Raw genomic sequence first — 19,228 nt, forward strand, 5'->3', positions numbered from 1 at the left:
CTGGTGGGTAGGGGTGGTGGACAATGGCAATATACAATGAAGGACAAGGAGGGTGTAAAGTGAGAACTGTGGAAATGGTCATTATAAAGCCAAAATTTTTTATTAAGCTTTGGTTACAATTAAAAGAAACAATGGTATCAAGTTGGTTGCTCTGAGAAAAATAAATCCTAGGCTAGTTACTTCCCTCAGTGGGATATCTGGAAGAAGAGGATGGAGGGTAGGAACATTGAGCAGACAAGTGGAGAAGATCTTACTTAAATTGAAAATCACACGCCTTCTCTTTTGTTTACAGAGAAGCAAGAAGTTTCATGAGACAGTCACAGTTCTGTCTGTGCTATTGAACACAAAATTATTTGAGATAGTCGTTCAATATTAAATATGTTTCATGTTTAATCTCCCTGGAATGAAACTTTGAACATCAGTGCATGTAAAATGTACTTTTCACTTAATTTATAGAGTTTGAGTTTACTTTAATCTATCACTGCATAAATCGCCTGAGAAAAATCTCTGGCCCTTAACTGTGTTTCTGTTTTACTAGCTGAACAAGTAAAATGAATTATGATGCTGGGGGATTAAGATCCAAACAATTTGATACCTTGTTTCTTCAGTAGAACCCTCAACAGTCTTGCCCTGTGCAGTTCCCACCAACTTCTTTGAACTGAGACTCCATGGCCCACAGAGACCATTTAAATCTTGTGATAATTTTGTATTCATTCAATCCTTTTGTTTCTAAAAGTGGTAGCCATACCAAGATCCTCCAGGATCTAGTCTATCCTATTCTTTAAGGGATCTTAAAACAGTAGATTGGTTGCCTAAGCTTACAGTATGAAGGGTTTCCTGGTGATGCATTTGGTCTCTGAGCTGTCCAAATCTGCATGTTAGTCCAATACTCAATTTTCAGTGATAATTTTTACATTAGAAATTTTAGACACATATATCTGAATTACAGATACTGCATGGAAGGGAATCTCAATTTGGTTCCATTTGATTATCTGAGATGATGTATCTCCTTATTCCCTTTAAGTTTCATTTGAAAATCCTTGATTTAAAAAAAAGAAGGCTGGGTGCGGTGGCTTACTCCTGTAATCCCAGCACTTTGAGAGACTGAGGTGGGAGGATCACCTGAGTTCCAGTGTTTGAGACCAGCCTGAAACCCCGTCTCTACTAAAAATACAAAAATTAGCTGGATGTGGTGGTGCACACCTGTAATTCCAGCTGCTCGGGAGGCTGAGGCAGGAGAATTGCTTGAAGCCAGGAGGCGGAGGTTGCAGTGAGCTGAGATCTCGCCACTGCACTTCAACCTGGGTGACAAACTGACACTCTATCTCAGAAAAAAAGAAGAATCTTGGTGTGAAGGAGTGCTTTCTAAGGATTTGAGCGTTGGATAGGATCAAGTGATGTGTATAAATCCTTTCTCTACCTTGAACCACAGAAGCAACTCACCATACCTGGTACATGAATAGAAGAGTGATTTCGTCTAGAGTTAGGATGGTTTGAGACATAAGAGCTATGAAATATTTTATGGTGATTACTTAAACACACAAAATGTTTTCCCACTTATTAGCCCTAGCTGACCTCATCTTACTTTATTATCCACCCTGTCCTCTGCAGTGTTAGCTTCTCTCCTCATTCTTTACATGCTGATCCTTTTTGTGTACAATCCTTTCTTATGGGTTTGACTACATGGAACAAGCTTCCTGTGCTTATTTGCCTCACTGATTCCTTTTCTTGTTAAGTTGCCCCCTAAAAGTTTACTCTCTCTTGCTATTCTTTTTCTAATGTTTTTAGAAGGGTTAAGCTCTCCTGGTGGGTTTCTTTTTTTTCTTTTTTTTTTTTTTTTGAGACAGAGTCTTGCTCTGTCGCCCAGGCTGGAGTGCAGTGGCCAGATCTCAGCTCACTGCAACCTCTGCCTCCCAGGTTTATGCCATTCTCCTGCCTCAGCCTCCCGAGTAGCTGCTCCTGGTGGGTTTCTTAGGGTGTTTATAATATTTGAAATTATTTATATGCTTCAGGAAGTAGAATCCTTCCCCCTTCTCTATCAGAACAATCCAAGATTATTCTCTTAGTGTGCGTTTTCTTCCACTGTACTTCACATAAACTAAAAAACGAAAAGATTGTTTCCAAAGGTTCTTATAATACAAGGATTGGTCTAAGAGTAAATTTTTTAGTGAGTCTTCTTCAGATCACTTCAGAATTAGCAGTTCTTGCTGTGATATTGGAGGGAGAAAGTTATGGGAGTTACCTGTCTTTAGTTGCCTTGAAGAAAGTATTTCTTCAGGGTACTGGACAAGTGGCCCAACTTAGGTGCCTCCTTTATTCCCTCTTTAAAAGAATAGCAATGTGAAACTGCTGTAGCATCCTTAAAACACTGAACTACTTGCTGTCTCTGTCATTTTGGCAGCATTGTCTTTAGCATTTTTTGAATGTTTTGTCTAATTCTTGCAATAAAAATAAAATATTTGTCTAATCCTTAAAAAGATTTCTCTGAAGCTAGGCACGGTGGCTCACGCCTGTAATCCTAGCACTTTGGAAGGCCGAGGTGGGCAGATCACGAGGTCAGGAGTTCGAGACCAGCCTGACCAACGTGGTGAAACCCCATCTCTACTAAAAATACAAAAATTAGCTGGGCATGGTGGCACGCACCTCTAATCCCAGCTACTCAGGAGGCTTAGGCAGGAGAATCGCTTGAACCCAAGAGTTGGAGGTTGCAGTGAGCCGAGATGGCGCCACTGCACTCTAGCCTAGGCAATGGAGCAAGACTCTGTCTCCAAAAAAAAAAAAAAGAAAGAAAGATACGATTTCTCTGAGATAATTACGTTGTAACATCCTGAACACTTTTTTTTTTTTTTTAAATAACAGGGTCTAACTCTGTTGCCCAGGCTGGACTCATGGCTTACTGCAACGTCAACCTCCCAGGCTCAAGTGATCCTCCTGCCTCTCAAGTAGCTAGGATTATAGGTTTGTGCCACCATGCCCAGCTCATTTTTGTATTTATTGTAGAGATACGGTTTCACCACGTTGCCCAGGCTGGTCTGAAACTTATGGGCTCGAGCAGTTTGCCTATCTCTGTGTCCTAAAGTGCTGGGATACAGGCGTCAGCCACTGCACCCGGCCTGTAAAATCCTAAACATTAAGGTCCCATATTGTTGTTGTAGTAGTAGTAGTTGTAGTTTAGGGGTTTTGGTATATAGTAATATATCACATAGGCAGAATGTATAATTTGCACATCTTCTGTAATACATATTCATATTATAAATGCTCACTGTGATACAGTTTATGATATAGGTTCTTGTCGTATTTTCTGGCCCTTATATTTTAGAGAACTTTAACTGTTTTTTGTATATCATTGAATATCGGCTGGGCATGGTAGTCACCCCTGTAATCCCAGCACTTTGGGAGGCCGAGGCCAGTGGATCACTTGAGTCCAGCAGTTCCAGACTAGCCTGGGCAACATGGTGAAACCCTGTCCCTACAAAAAATTTGAAAATTAGCTGGGCATGGTTGCGCATGTCTGTAGTCCCCAGTTACTTGGAGGCTGAGGTGGGAGGATCACTTGAGCCCAGGAGGTTGAAGTTGCAGTGAGTTTTAATTGCACCACTGCCCTCCAGCCTGGGTGACAAAGTGAGACCCTGTCTCACAAAAAAAAAAAGTACATCTCCTAGATACATATCATGGTAATGCATTGGGTCTGTATGTCATTTAAGAAATAGAACTTAGTAGGGGAAAACCACTGTTGTTATTCCTTTCCCTTTTATTTATTTTTTATTTTCTCTGATGAAAAGATGGGATTATATACAATGAGTTTAGAGCTTTCCTAAATCATTTGTACCAATCAAGGGATTTAAATCAGTAACTCCCAATCTTTTTTGCATTTTTGTACCCACTTTCATGCTTTTTCCTCTGCATTCAGTTTCTAAATAAATTTATTATTAAATAGGCAAGTGAATTTTATGTAATACTTGATTTTGGAAATAGCATAAGATGTTGAAAATAAGTTTTCATTAGTTTATCTTAGATGTGGTCTTTAGAAGTTGACCTTATTGATCACAGCAGCCCATGCATCTCATTATGCATTCTTTCTTTGCTTGCTTAATCACCCAGTGCCTTTTGATTCTTGCCAGTGGCTAAAGCCATAAACTTTATAGACTGTTACCAGAATCTTGAGAGAAAAAAGAAATGTACATAATCTGAATTAAGTGATACAGTTTCAACAGGAGGTTTTTCTTACCTTGTTTCCTAGGGTAGGACAAGGAAGTTTTATACATGTTTTATCAAGTATTTAACTGGATTGTAATAAACTAGAGTGAAACAGAATGAACAAAATGAAGTTTGCAAACCTACCTTTGCCAACCCCTCATCTCTTAGGACCCAGAGTTCAACAATACAGATCAGATTGACCTGTATGATGATGTGCTGACAGCCACCTCACAGCCCTCAGATGACAGAAGCAGCAGCACTGAGCCACCTCCTCCTGTTCGCCAGGAGCCATCTCCCAAGCCCAACAACAAGACCCCTGCAATTCTGTATACCTACAGTGGCCTGCGTAATAGACGAGCTGCCGTCTATGTGGGCAGCTTCTCCTGGGTGAGTGTGGGTAACCAAAAATGCTTATGGGTGGGCTGGAGGGAGAGCACTGGGAGGTGATGGCATTTTCAGAAACCACTGTTGCACTGTTTTGTGCTCTGATGGGGTTGGATTTCTTTTTCCTGGGATCAGGTTGGATTGATCTCTGAAAGAGAACTATCCTGAGGACGTACTGGTGCCGAAGAAAGCAATGATTAAGTGGGTAGTTGCTTTTTCTGCCATCTTGTTACTGCCCCTGACCCTGGGGCTTTATGTCTAGCAGGGTCATCTGTGGGACGAGATTTCAGAGTGAACACCTTGAACTCTTGGTGGTCATTAGATGGTCCTGTGATAATGGTGGGTGATGGGGATTAAAGACCTTGATAACTCTAGTATACTTGGGGTAGGTGTGACTGTTGTTCTGCAAGTTATTTTGTCATGTTTTGGGGCTGGTGGTGGGGGTGGTTTTTCCAAGTTAGAAAATATATTTACTGTGGGGAAGTTCTGGCAATGGTCAACTCTAGCCTGTCAGATCTATAATTTAAAAATTGCTAGCTATCAGTGTTTGAACTGATGACCAGCCAGTCCAAATGGCAGTCAAAGTTACAATAAGTTTTAATCTTCTCAATCTCTAAAGATGGGGATTGGGGGTGAGTGGGTTTGGAATTCTGTATGGGTGAGGACAGTAAGAAAAGTCTGCACTAACTGAAATATTGCCAGGCTTTTGAGTTTCCTCTGGGGGGATTTAGTTGTGACTAGAATCCTGGGTTGGGGGGCAGGGTCTGGGACATTGGCAGGCGGGGGTATAGCTCTTGACATCTCTTCCTTTTCCATCTTGCCGGCCCCAGTGGACCACAGACCAGCAGCTGATCCAGGTTATTCGCTCTATAGGAGTCTATGATGTGGTGGAGTTGAAATTTGCAGAGAATCGAGCAAATGGCCAGTCCAAAGGGTGAGGTCTGGATTTGAGAAGCCCCTTTTAATTCGTAACCATTGGGATAACAGATCAGCACTATATTTTGGCCCTGAATTTTAATCCCTCCCACCCCTGGCCCAGCTTAATGCCTTGGTTTTGGCAAACTGCCTTAGAAAGGGACCTAGCTGCAGTGTGGTAGAACATTTATCTCTTAAGGGGCGAAGAATACTGATTTTTAATTCCAAAAAAAACAAAGATTTAGGCTGTTTGTTGTTAGTAGTGCTGTGTGTGTGTTTAGTTTAGCAAGATGTCCTTTGCTTTATCAATTTTTACTAAAAATAGAAGAGAATTTCTTTTTTCTTCTCTTGGTTGTCTACAGATTTCATTCATTTTTAATTTTTCCTTCCTAAGGTATGCTGAGGTGGTGGTAGCCTCTGAAAACTCTGTCCACAAATTGTTGGAACTCCTACCAGGAAAAGTTCTTAATGGAGAAAAAGTGGACGTGAGGCCGGCCACCCGGCAGAACCTGTCACAGTTTGAGGCACAGGCTCGGAAACGTGAGTGTGTCCGAGTCCCAAGAGGGGGTACGTGGAGACCATCTGTATGAAGGGGGGGATGTTTGTGGGTTTGTTTTCTGTGGTGTAGGCTCAACCTACAGTGCGGATGAGTTTGGGGGAGGGTGATGGTGGTTGTAAGTGGTGTCATGGTCGACAAGTAGTCCCCAAAATAGGTCTCTATAGAAGAAAGAGCATTGTGCTGGGAGTCAAGCAGGTTCAGGTTGTAGTTTGGTTCTGCCAATAATTCATTGTGTGATCTTGGCCAAGTCACTTTACTGCTTAGGGCCTGTTTCCCCATCTGGACTAGTGAGATGATATTTAAAGTTCCATCAGCTCTAAATTCTGTGTTTCTATCTAAAAATTGGCATATGGTGAATGGGCTTAATTTTTTAAGACATGCCTCTCTATAAATTATCAAGAAGCAGCCACCCTAAAATGTAACTAAAAGATGCCTATAATCTTTTCATAAACGTTAATTGGAAAGATACTGTAAGGAATCAACCAAGAGGAGTGTTGGAGAATAAGAATTGAACAATATTTCTCCAGCATTGTCCAGGGGAGAGGGTGCTCTTTTGATTACCAAATGTTTTAGTCTCTTTGGCAGGTATATCCCATTAGTAAAGTTAGAGGCCGGGCGCAGTGGCTCACGCCTATAATCCCAGCACTTTGAGAGGCCAAGGTGGGTGGATCATGAGGTCAAGAATTTGAGACCAGCCTCACCAACATGGTGAAACCCCCATCTCTACTAGGAATACAAAAATTAGCTGGGTGTGGTGACACACGCCTGTAATCCCAGCTACACAGGAGACTGAGGCAAGAGAATTGCTTAAACACGGGAGACGGAGGTTGCAGTCAGCTGAAATCAGGCCACTGCACTCCAGCCTGGGCGACAGAGCAAGACTCCATCTCAGGGGTGGGTGGGAGAGTTAGGGGCTGGGCGTGGTGGCTCACACCGTAATCCCAGCACTTCAGAAGGCCAAGGCGGGCAGATCACCTGAGGTCAGGAGTTGGAGACCAGCCTTGGCAACATGGCAAAACCCTGTCTCTACTAAAAATACAAAACTTAGCCGGTTATGGTGGCACATGCCTGTAATCTCAGCTACTTGGGAGGCTGAGGCAGGTGAATCTCTTGAACCCCGGAGGTGGAGGTTGCAATGACCTGAGATTGCACCATCACCCTCCAGCCTGGGTGACATCTCAAAAAAATAAAAGCAAGCTACACCAGACTACCCTAGTTTGAGGACAGTTTCCCTTACATTCATCTTACTCTCTTTATTCTGACTGTACTCACTAAGCCACTTTCTTATGCTAATTTGGTTTCCCAATTAGGGTCTCCTACTGGGAAGAGAATGCGCTGACCAGCCGACACAAGTACTAAGTACTCCGGTTTGCTTGGCAGTTATATTTCTCATTGTAAATTAATAAATTGGTGTTCTGGTTTATGAGTCAGTCTCTTGTGAGTTTGGTTAGCATGAATCAGTCTCCTACGGCCTAGTCACCCTGGTTGAAGCCAGTTTCTGAATCTGAGAAACCTGAGGACTAGACCTTGGATTTTCCTGACCTGATAAAGTGCAGCCACCCTGCAAGGCCCTCCCTGAGACAGTCAGCCACCCTTATTTTCTTTTGCTACAGTGGGAGGAACAGCAGAGTTTCATCACCAGTGTTCTGTCACTGCTTAGGTCCAGCTCTCAAAATAGTGCCTTGTATTGATTGGGTTTATCCTCCAAGTAGAAATAGGACCACTTTGTTCTTGCATAGGAACAGCTGTTCTTTTTACTAGATTGACAGCCTAGGTAGATTTGGTGTGAACTCTTACTGCTCCATGTTAGAAAGGACACACTTTTCTTCCTTGACAAGTATTTTCAAGTCCCCTCTGTTTTGGAGTCTCTCTGTAATTCACCGCTGACCTTCCTTAGGTATGTAATTTTACAGTTGTATTGGGAATAACATTCCTACTTCTACTCAGCTGCTTTTCATGTTACCTTTCTTTGCTGAAAAGATTGTAGTAACTGAGTGCAGTTTTTCTCTGTCGTGCTGATAAACCTGGGCTCTGTTAATCACTAAGTAAAGCTAGTGGACTTCCTCTGCATAAAAATGGTTGCCTCTTTTGGGACTTGTAGCCATAGATAAAAAACAGAATCCTTGCAGATGTGACAACAGTAGTAGCTGGGGAAGTGGTTAGCTGTCAGATGACACTTGCCTAATACCTTTTTGTTCTTCAGTTTGAGAGAACTCTAGGAAAGAGCCAGTTGCCATGTGTTTGAGACATGAAGAACAAGACAGCACTGACACTGTTTCTGCAGTAGAGAAGTCTAGGTGGTTGTCAGCATAATTGATTCCACCTTAGGCTTTACTCAGGAGCTGGGATTAACTATCGTGTTCTAGTTTAAGGAGCACTCTTTCCCTCCACACTTGCTGCCAGTGGCATCTTTCTATTTCTAAGACTCCCCTGGGGCCATGTGATCTTGTTCTATTGGATTCCACATTAAACAGGCTTAAACTGTTAAACTGGAGAGAAGGAACAAGTTTAATCAAGTGACTTGACAGTGTCAGAATCCATGCTTCCAGCTGTTTAAAACATGTTCTGAGCTCCTGTTGTGCACGTACCATACTGCCATGTGGTAATGGTGTTCCTGTTAGGCTGCCCTGAGGAGTAGAGGATTTTGGCCATTGAAATGTAGCAGGAGTTCCCCAGATTTGAGACGTGGTTTGTAGCAAGCTTTTGCTAAGCATCCTTACTGTCAGCTGTGTGTCATGTGCTCGTGCTGTGGGCAGATCTTTTATTGGCCTATCTCCCAATTTTTCTTTCACTTAACCTCCAATTGTCTAGTCTTTATGCATGTCTCTTTCTCACCCTGATTACTGGTTTTAGTATGTAAATAGAAGTGTCATCCAGTTCCTGCCACTCCCTCTCTTCCCATAAATTCCCTAGCCAACACCCTGTGGCAAAGAGAACATTTTAAATGTGCAACAGGAAGAGGTTAACTAGTATTAGTTTAAGGAGAGAGGTCCTGAACTCTTCAGGAGATGTGGGGTTTCAAGTCAACTGCAATTCACCTGAACATCAGTGAATACTGTCATTTTCTCGTGGGCTATCAGGATCCTTCTACATTTAAAAATAGAACATATATGTAAGGATAAATTAAATCTGTTCTGAAGCACTTCTGGAGTTCTGGATGAAAAACATTCTTTGACAGGATTTAGGACGATACTGTTTTTTGGATTTAATGTCTTTACTGAGTTGCTTCTGACCTTCTCTGAAGCCAAAGAAAAGGCAGATGATTTTACCTTCTTAGCCACTTTAGTCACTTTCCTCTGTAGGGTGTCTGATAACTCCTGAAGGATGAACTGGTCCTATGGGTTTGTGTAAAGCCTGGGCAGTAACGTTAGTTCTGTTTTGCTTCATAGGAATACCTCCACGGGCCCATTCCCGAGATTCTAGTGACTCTGCTGATGGACGGGCCACACCCTCTGAGAACCTTGTACCCTCATCTGCTCGTGTGGATAAGCCCCCCAGTGTGCTGCCCTACTTCAATCGTCCTCCTTCGGCCCTTCCCCTGATGGGTCTGCCCCCACCACCAATTCCACCCCCACCACCTCTCTCCTCAAGCTTTGGGGTCCCTCCTCCTCCTCCTGGTATCCACTACCAGCATCTCATGCCCCCACCTCCTCGATTACCTCCTCATCTTGCTGTACCTCCCCCTGGGGCCATCCCACCTGCCCTTCACCTCAATCCAGCCTTCTTCCCCCCACCAAACGCTACAGTGGGGCCTCCACCAGATACTTACATGAAGGCCTCTGCCCCCTATAACCACCATGGCAGGTAAGGACTATCTTGTTCCTTTCAGATTTGAGCCAGGGTTAACAAGTGTGTTAAGCATTGTATTCTCCCTGAGAAAGTGAGCACTGAATCCTTGTTCTTTCCCTTATGGACATTCTGTTGTCACAGCATTGACTCCTGGGAAGTAGTTTACAATTTGTTAGTGTTTTCATTTGATGTTTTGATTGCATCTTAACCACTTGACCCAAACCATGTACTTTATACCCCTTTTAAAGGTACTTAAATTAAATGCTGGAGCAGGTGTTGTGAATGCTACAGATGTCTAGCATTGTTGTGTGTTATGCCAAAATTACGAAAGTATTGTAGAGTACAGTAAAAATAATAAGGGGTGTGAGCAATCAAGGATGGTATTTTCTTTGTACAGCCGAGATTCGGGCCCTCCACCCTCTACAGTAAGTGAAGCCGAATTTGAAGATATCATGAAGCGAAACAGAGCAATTTCCAGCAGTGCCATTTCCAAAGCGGTATCTGGAGCCAGTGCAGGTAACTCATGCTTACCTTTGCTGCCTTCTCCTTAACCTTTACTGTTTTTCCTGATTTTGTCATTTCTGCTGGCAAAAGTTCAACAAGATAAAGTTGGAGTACTGTAGATATCAAGAGCGGCACACTTTGAAGAGCAATATGTAACCTGATTTCTTGGCCTTGGGGAAGTCCGACTATATTACTTAGCCGTATCTAGGCCTGCCCTCATGAAAACCAACTTAATGCCTAGAATATAAAGAATTAATACAATCTCAATGTGGTATTTGCTGTAGAATGAAATTCCTGCCTCGTGGAAATCTCCATCTCAGTGGTTGATCTTTAGGTTTAATGTCTACCCAATACCAGATATAGACCCTAGGTTTTTTTTAGGAATGATGTCTTGACTAGATAATGTGGTTTTTTGTTTGTTTGTTTGTTTTGAGAGGGAGTCGCCCAGGCTGGAATTCAGTGGCGCAATCTTGGCTCACTACAACCTCCTGGGTTCAAGCGATTCTCCTGCCTCAGCCTCCTGAGTAGCTGGGATTACAGGCACTTGCCACCATGCCCAGCTAATTTTTGTATTTTTTGTAGAGACAGGGTTTCACCATATTGGCCAGGATGGTCTTGAATTTCTGACCTCAAGTGATCCGCCTGCCTCAGCCTCCCAAAGTGCTGGGATTACAGGTGTGAGCCACCACATCCAGCCTAGATAATGGTTTGCTATGAAATCTCGTTACATTTGGGAGTCTAAGCAGAGCTGGTAGGTAGCCTGTCCTAAAAAGACGCAAGTCTATAGATAGTCATCTTAAAGCATGTTATGCCCTTACAGCAAACTTTTGCCCTGCTCTCAGTAGTAAGTGGGTAGAACGAGCAGCCACGATTCTGAAAGCCCTGAGCATAAGATCTTTGGTTTCTAAAAGAAGAGGCTACAGGAAGTTTCAGAGTTCTGGTCCAGTTTTCACATGACATTAGCCGTATTCACTTCCTTCCTGCGAGTTCCCTACATGAATGTAAATGTCTGTAGATTATCAGATCTCCTGAAAAATAAGTTAGCCCTAAATATTACCATCTGCTTTCCCTCAGTTTTCATCTTTGCATCATCTTGCCAAACCTTTTTTTTTTTTTTTTTTTTTTTTGAGACGGAGTCTCGCTCTGTGGCCCAGGCTGGAGTGCAGTGGCACGATCTCAGCTCACTGCAAGCTCCGCCTCCCGGGTTCACGCCGTTCTTCTGCCTTAGCCTCCCGAGTAGCTGGGACTACAGGCGCCTGCCACCTCGCCTGGCTAGTTTTTTGTATTTTTTAGTAGAGACGGAGTTTCACCGTGTTAGCCAGGATGGTCTCAATCTCCTGACCTCGTGGTCCACCCGTTTCGGCCTCCCAAAGTGCTGGGATTACAAGCTTGAGCCACCGCGCCCGGCCCCCGTCTTGCCAAACTTGAATCCACAGAGTAGGTTAAAGACAGAAAGTATGTATGTTCCCTTCATTTTTTCCCACCAGAAAAATCTACATTGACATCTAAATTAATCTTTTTAGGCCAGGTGCAGTGGCTCATGCCTGTAATCCCAGCACTTTGGGAGACCAAGGTGGGTGAATCACTTGAGGTCAGGAGTTTGAGACCAACCTGGCCAACATGGCAAAACCCCTTCTCTACTAATAATACAAAAATGAGCCAGTCATGGTGGCACACACTGTAGTCCCAGCTACTTGGGAGGCTGAGGCACGAGAATTGAGAAGTGCTTAAGTGCTTGAGCCCAGGACGTGGAGGTTGTGGTGAGCCAAGATTGTGCCACTGCACTTCAGCCTGGGCGACAGAGTGAAACTGTGTCTCAGAAAAAAAAAAAAAAAAAATTCCTCTTTTTAAATTTGAAAGTAATATATACCCATGGATTATATGGGTTAAATACATAGAGCAGCATAAAGAAAGTACTTATTGTTCCTTCTTCTTCATCAACCCTTTCACACTAAGATGATCAATAACTGAATCTTGACCTCCTTCCCTTTTTGTTGTTCTCATTCCAGTCATTCAAACCACAAATACTTATTGAAGGTGCCTACAAAAACAGGCAAAAATTCCCTGCCAGGATGGAGCTGATGTCTTCATATTCTTGCGCCTCCACTGGACAGTTTCTCCATAGTTTCTATTCTTGTTGCCTTGCACAGAGGAAGCTGCCAGGCTTCATTTTCACTGGACCCCTGCCTAGATTCATGTTTTCTTTGTATTAACTTCTGTCCTTAATGCTCTTGACTTAGCTTGGAAAAGCAAAGTGCAGGTACCCGCCCCATGACCACTATCCCTGAGCCAGGCATTGCTCAGAGTTGGGAAATGAAAGGTCTAGTTTTTTATGACAGCATTATTATTATTATTATTTTTTTGAGACGAAGTCTGGCCCTATTGCCTAGGCCGGAGTAGTGTAGTGGTATGATCCCGACTCACTGCAACCTCTCCCTCCCAGATTTAAGCAATTCTCCTGCCTCAGCCCCCCAAATAACTGGCATTACAGGTGCATGCCACACCACCTGGCTAGTTTTTGTATTTTTAGTAGAGACCGGGTTTCACCATGTTGGCCAGGCTGGTCTTGACCTCTGGCCTCAAGTGATCTGCCCACCTCGGCCTCCCAAAGTGCTGGGATTACAAGTGTGAGTCACTGCATCCAGCCATAATTTTTTTAATGTATACATATACTACACATATGTATTTTATGTAAATAACATATATATACACATACACATCTGATTGTAGGTTAAAAATAATTTGTAGAAATACACATTGTTTAGAAAGTCTCATAAGGTACAGTGGCTCATACCTGTAATCCCAGCATTTTAGGAGGCCCAGGCAGGAGGATCACTTGAGGCCAGGAATTTGAGACCAGCCTGGTCACCATAGTGAGACTCCATCTCTACCAAAAAAATTTGAAAAATAAGCCAGGTGAAGTGGCAGGAGGATGGCTTGAGCCCAGGAGTTCAAGGATGCAGTGAGCTATTATCATACCACTGCACTTCAGCCTGGATGATAAAACAAGACCCGTCTCAAAAACAAAATAGTCCTCTATACAAGGACCACCAATAAGACCACCTTTTATAGTTTAGTATATATTCCTCCAGAATTTTTTTTGTGCATATGACAATTTATGTATAATTTTTATTGTTTTACAAAAATGGGATATGGTTTTGAAATTTGCTTGTTTCAATTAGTATATTCTGGACACCTGTTATATCAACATATAAAATTTACTGATCCTTACTATGTGCCTGGCACTGTGCTAATGGCTTTACATGGATTACTTTGTTTACATACAGGTTTACCTCCTGCTTTTTAACAACTATGTAATACTCTATAGAACCAATGTTCCTCTATATAGGCAGACCCTACTGAAGATAATAAACAACACTAAGGGGGAGCGGGGAGGGACTGCACTGGGAGTTATACCTGATGTAAATGACGAGTTGATGGGTGCTGACAAGTTGATGGGTGCAGCACAGCAACATGGCACAAGTATACATATGTAACAAACCTGCACGTTATGCACATGTACCCTAGAACTTAAAGTATAATAATAAAAAATAAAATAAATAAATAAATAAATAAACAACACTAAAACACTGTTAAACATACACACTTGTGAACAGAAGTAGAAAATTTTTAGTAGAATTGCTGGCTCAAAAAATATGCACATTGTTTATCTTTTTTTTTTTTTTTTTTTTTTGAGACGGAGTCTCGCTGTGTCACCCAGGCTGGAGTGCAGTGGCGCGATCTCGGCTCACTGCAAGCTCGGCCTCCTGGGTTTACGCCATTCTCCTGCCTCAGCCTCCGAGTAGCTGGGACTACAGGCGCCCGCCACCACGCCCGGCTAGTTTTTTTGTATTTTTAGTAGAGACGGGGTTTCACCATGTTAGTCAGGATGGTCTCGATCTCCTGACCTCGTGATCCACCCGCCTCGGCCTCCCAATGTTTATTTTAATAGATGTCAAATAGCCCCTGGACAGCAATGTGTCCGTTTGTTCATCTGAAAACATCTGTCAGATTCTAAACCGCTGGAATATAGGTGTCATCCAGTTTTACATTTGCAACATCTGCCTCGTCTCTTTTACCGTGGTTGTTTAGGACAGCTAGCTACTCTTGGTTTGTGTCCTCCTGAGTTCTCCTTTTGGTCCAGTTAGTTTACCATCTCTCCTCACCCTTGGCCTTTCTCATTCATCCTTTTTCAGGGGATTATAGTGACGCTATTGAGACGCTGCTCACAGCCATTGCGGTTATCAAACAGTCCCGGGTTGCCAATGATGAGCGTTGCCGTGTCCTCATCTCCTCTCTTAAGGACTGTCTTCATGGCATCGAAGCCAAGTCCTACAGCGTGGGTGCCAGTGGGAGCTCTTCCAGGTGAGTTGGTGATTGTGTCCTCACCTACCAGCCCCAAGCAGCACTCTTCCAGGTGATAGGGAGTATGGACAAATGGAGCCCAGGGAATCTGGGAAAGACCTGGCTGAAAGTCTGGACCTAAGCCTTCATGTCTTTATGGGGAAGAAACTAATCAGATACTTTCATTAATAAGTGTTGTAACATCTGGAATCTGGTAGGTGAGGCGTGGGCTCATGTAGGAAAAAAATACAGAAAGGTATTGTTAAGAACATGGGCTTTGGAGTGCTACAAGCTTGAATTGGAATCCCAGTTCTGCTGCTAACTATCTGTATGACCTTCTTGCATATGGAAGTTAGTTAACTTTCCAAGCCTCATTTTTCTCATTTTTTAAAATGGACAATGATGGTATTTATCTTATAGACCCGCTGTAAAGATTAGGTCAGATAATCCATACAAAACTATTAGCACTGCACCTGATAAATTATGTTCTCAACAGATAAATTTACCTGTTAATCATCTTCCCAAAAAAGACTAGTCCTCAAAGAGCTAAAATCCTCAGACAGTGGGCCTATGATGGAGTAATAGAGGAGTAGTTCAGGCAAATATCAGAAGACACCAAAACACCACATTCTTGGAAAGAATGTGGTAGGCCTTCTGAGTGAGGCTGAAGGATCTTTCTAATTAGGAAAAGACATCGGTCCCGGGAAAGGTCACCTAGCCGGTCCCGGGAGAGCAGCAGGAGGCACCGGGATCTGCTTCATAATGAAGATCGGCATGATGATTATTTCCAAGAAAGGAACCGGGAGCACGAGAGACACCGGGATAGAGAACGGGACCGGCACCACTGAGAAAGGTGGGAGAAGCCCTGTTCCTGGCTGCTGGGGGATCTTTTATTAAAAAAAGATTTATAGTGAAGAGTTCTCTCTCTTTAAAGCAAAAGTAAATGCAGCAAGGGTAGGGGGAACTTCTGATTTACATAACTGGAATTGCAGGGCAGATTTTCTGCACATTTGTGGGGAATCTGACTCTGAGATTCAGCTCTTTCTGAGATTTCTGCTTGTTTCTTAACTGAAAAGCCTGGTATCTGAGTGAGAGCATGGTGTCTGCATTCCGGCACCAGTTTGAATCCCAGTTCCTCCACTAATAATTGGCCATATTACTTTCTGTTCCACGGTTTCTTCATTTGTAAATGAAGATAATAAAAGCAACTGTCCCAATGACTTGCTAAGTTTTAGTGTGAGAGTCCATGTAGACCATTTAGCACTCATGGTACCTGTCACATAGTTCTCAATAATTAATAGCCATCATTATTATTATTATGAACTTTCAATTTAAAAAATTAGGAAAATTGACTAAGAATAGTAACGCCATTGCCTACTTAGTTTTCAAGGTGCAACATTAATGATTTTAAGAATTAGGCTCGGTACAGTGGCTCACATCTATGATCCCAGCACTTTGGCAGGCCAAGACAGGAGGATTGTTTGAGCCCAGGAGTTCGAGACCAGCCTGGGCAACATAGGGAGACCCTGTCTCTACAAAAAATACAAAAATAAGCCAAGTGTGGTGGTACACATCTCGTGGTCCCAGCTACTTAGGAGGTGGAGGTGGAAGGGTTGCTCAAGCCCAGGAGGTCGAGGCTGCAGTGATCTGTGATTGCACCACTGCACTCCAGACTGAGCAAACAGTGAGACCTTGTCTCAAAAAAGGTGGGGAGGAGGGGTAGGCGGGTGCCTCATGCCTGTAATCCCAGCACTTCAGTAATTTGGGAGGCAGAGGCTAGAGGATCATTTAAGCAGGAGTTTGAGACCAGCCTGAGCAACATAGTGAGACCCTATTTTTTTTTTTTTTTTTTTTTTTTGAGACGGAGCCTCACTTTGCTGCCCAGGTTGGAGTGTAGTGGCATGATCTTGGCTCACTGCAAGCTCCGCTCCCCGGGTTCAAGCCATTCTGCCTCAGCCTCCCCAGCAGCTGGCGCTACGGGTACGCCTCACCACGCCCACTGATTTTTCTATTTTTAGTAGAGGTGGGGCTTCACCATATTGGCCAGGTTGGCCTTGAACTCCTGACTTCGTGATCAGCTCCTTGACCTCCCAAAGTGCTGGGATTACAGGTGTGAGCCACCACACCCGGCTGATACCCCATCTCTTATTAAAAAAAAAAAAAAAGAGGCCGGGTGCGGTGGCTCAAGCCTGTAATTCCAGCACTTTGGGAGGCCGAGACAGGCGGATCACGAGGTCAGGAGATCGAGACCATCCTGGCTAACACGGTGAAACCCCGTCTCTACTTTAAAAAATAATAATAATACAAAAAACTAGCTGGGCGAGGTGGCAGGCGCCTGTAGTCCCAGCTACTCGGGAGGCTGAGGCAGGAGAATGGCATGAACCCGGGAGGCGGAGCTTGCAGTGAGCTGAGATCCGGCCACTGCACTCCAGCCTGGGCGATAGAGCCAGAGACTCTGTCTCACAAAAAAAAAAAAAGAAAAAGAAAGAAAAATTAGTTTATTTAAAAGATTTTGAAAATTAATATGCTTTAGTCCGAGAGGAGAAAGCTGATCTGAAAAATTATCTTTTAATAGGTTTAGGGGCTTTGTGGTGGATAATTAACCTCAACAGAAGGGTTTTTTGCTTTTGGAAAAGACTTAGTGACAAGGTTGTTTATTTTGTTGTGTTTTTTGTTTTGTTTTGTTTTGTTTTTGAGACAGAGTCTCACTCTTTTGCCCACGTTGGAGTGCAGTGGCGTGATCTCGGCTCACTGCAACCTCTGCCTCCTGGTTTCAAGCAGTTCTCTGCCTTGGCCTCCCGAGTAGCTGGGATTATAAGCGCCCACCACCACGCCCGGCTAATTTTTGTATTTTTAGTAGAGACGGGGTTTCACCATCTTGGCCAGGCTGGTCTTGAACTCCTGACTTCGTGATCCACCCGACTTGGCCTCCCAAAGTGCTGGGATTACAGGCGTGAGCCACCACGCCTGGCTGTTTTGTTTTGTTTTTTAAAATAGACACAGGGTCTTGCTCTTTCACCCAGGCTGGAGTGCACTTCCGTGAGGCACTATCATGGCTCTGTAACATCAACCTCCTGGGCTCAGGTGATCTTCCTGCCTCAGCCTCCTGAGGGCTAATTTTTAAGTTTTTTGTAGAGTCTCGCTTTGTTGCCCAGGCTGGTCTTGAACTCCTGGCCTCAAGTGATCCTCCTGCCTCAGCCTCCAAATGTGCTGTGGAATTATGGGCATGAAGCCACTGTGACTGGTTATAATTTTCTTTTGAAGCAAAATGAAAGCAGGAAGCTTGGAGAAAAAAACTGTTAAGTAATGGAGAAGTTCAGTTAAGATTAGTTGGATCCAGGAGCTCTGGCTGTGTCATCCAGACTTTATCTGCATCTCTCAGCTCTGCTTTTCTCTGTTGCTTTCATTCTTAGACAGGCTCCATATTGGTAGGGAGTCAGAGGGGATGCTGCATCTTTAGGTTGCATTCTACCAGCTTAGCAATCCCAATTGAAGGAAAGCTTCTGGAAAGATCGTTTCTAATATATAAGCATATAGGAGCAGGTGTTGACTCTGCTTCTATGGAAATCTTTAAAATAGGCCAGACTGGCTTGGGGTCTATCTGTAGTTCCTGGAGGCTACTGCGTGACCCAGGTAACTTCAGGGTCCTTTCTCAATTTTGTGGTTGCAGATTTATATAAGTCTCTAGGACTTCTCATTTTTCTGTCTCATATCAAGTACATTAAGAAGATGTCCTCGGCTGGGCGCAGTGTCTCACGCCTGTAATCCCAGCACTTTGGGAGGCCAAGGTGGGCGGATCACGAGGTCAGGAGATCGAGACCATCCTGGCTAACCCGGTGAAACCCCGTCTCTACTAAAAATACGAGAAATTAGCCAGGCGTTGTGGTGGGCGCGTGTAGTCCCAGCTACTCGGGAGGCTGAGGCAGGAGAATGGCGTGAACCCGGGAGGTGGAGGTTGCAGTGAGCCGAGATCGCACCACTCTACTCCAGCCTGGGCGAAAGAGTGAGACTTTGTCTCAAAAAAAAAAAAAAAGAAGAAAAAGATGTCCTTGATCTTTTGCCTGCTTGCTCTAAAGTAATGGTAATTGAAAAGGAAGGTGAGGGGAAAGAATAGTAGTTTTGTTTGGTGTTTTTGGGATGGTGATGTCTGGATGAAGAAGGAGAAAGAAACTCTCACCACCTGTGAGCCCCTATAGTTCATGAGCAATAGCTGGAATGTAAATAGTTGGAAAATACTAGAAACCAAAATACTCCTTTTAGGTTTGGCTACTGCCCTCTATCTTGTTCTTTGGCCATCAGCTTAAAAACATTTATAGCCAGGAATTGTTTTTATCTTCTCCCAAAAGAGGCAAATAAGTGGGAAGATGAAAAATTACTAATATTTTTGTCTCTGTTCTCTGTTGTTAGCCACTCATTTATTCCACAAAATCCTAGAGTGCTTAACATCATTGAAATCTAGGATAACCCATGTAGAATCAACAGTTAGGCTGTGGGTTCTAGGTACTTCTTTCTAGATTTTGCAACAGGTTGAGTTTG

General features: G+C 43.5%; 1 protein-coding gene across 10 annotated transcripts in view; it reads left to right on the forward strand.

Annotated features, from left to right (window-relative positions):
* The window catches only part of CPSF7 (cleavage and polyadenylation specific factor 7), a 28,505-nt gene that overhangs the window by 4,166 nt on the left and 5,111 nt on the right, over window positions 1-19,228 (forward strand). For 6 of the 10 annotated variants that reach the window (XR_005240591.2, XM_007996138.3, XM_037999232.2 and 3 more), the window contains exons 3-9: window positions 4,366-4,584; window positions 5,412-5,515; window positions 5,891-6,063; window positions 9,445-9,859; window positions 10,242-10,360; window positions 14,545-14,713; window positions 15,378-15,545. Coding sequence is in view for 8 of the 10 variants with exons in the window: in XM_007996138.3 (XP_007994329.1) it covers window positions 4,366-4,584; window positions 5,412-5,515; window positions 5,891-6,063; window positions 9,445-9,859; window positions 10,242-10,360; window positions 14,545-14,713; window positions 15,378-15,540 (1,362 nt within the window). In the remaining 2 variants the exon portion in view is untranslated. Of the gene's footprint in view, window positions 1-4,365; window positions 4,585-4,843; window positions 4,921-5,411; window positions 5,516-5,890; window positions 6,064-9,444; window positions 9,860-10,241; window positions 10,361-14,544; window positions 14,714-15,377; window positions 15,546-19,228 lie in introns of those variants that run through there. The other 4 variants (XR_012093026.1, XM_007996163.3, XM_037999237.2 and 1 more) reach the window with 3 other exon arrangements.

The sequence above is a fragment of the Chlorocebus sabaeus genome, chromosome 1 (genome assembly GCF_047675955.1).
Source record: "Chlorocebus sabaeus isolate Y175 chromosome 1, mChlSab1.0.hap1, whole genome shotgun sequence".
Classification (NCBI taxonomy): Eukaryota; Metazoa; Chordata; class Mammalia; order Primates; family Cercopithecidae; genus Chlorocebus; species Chlorocebus sabaeus.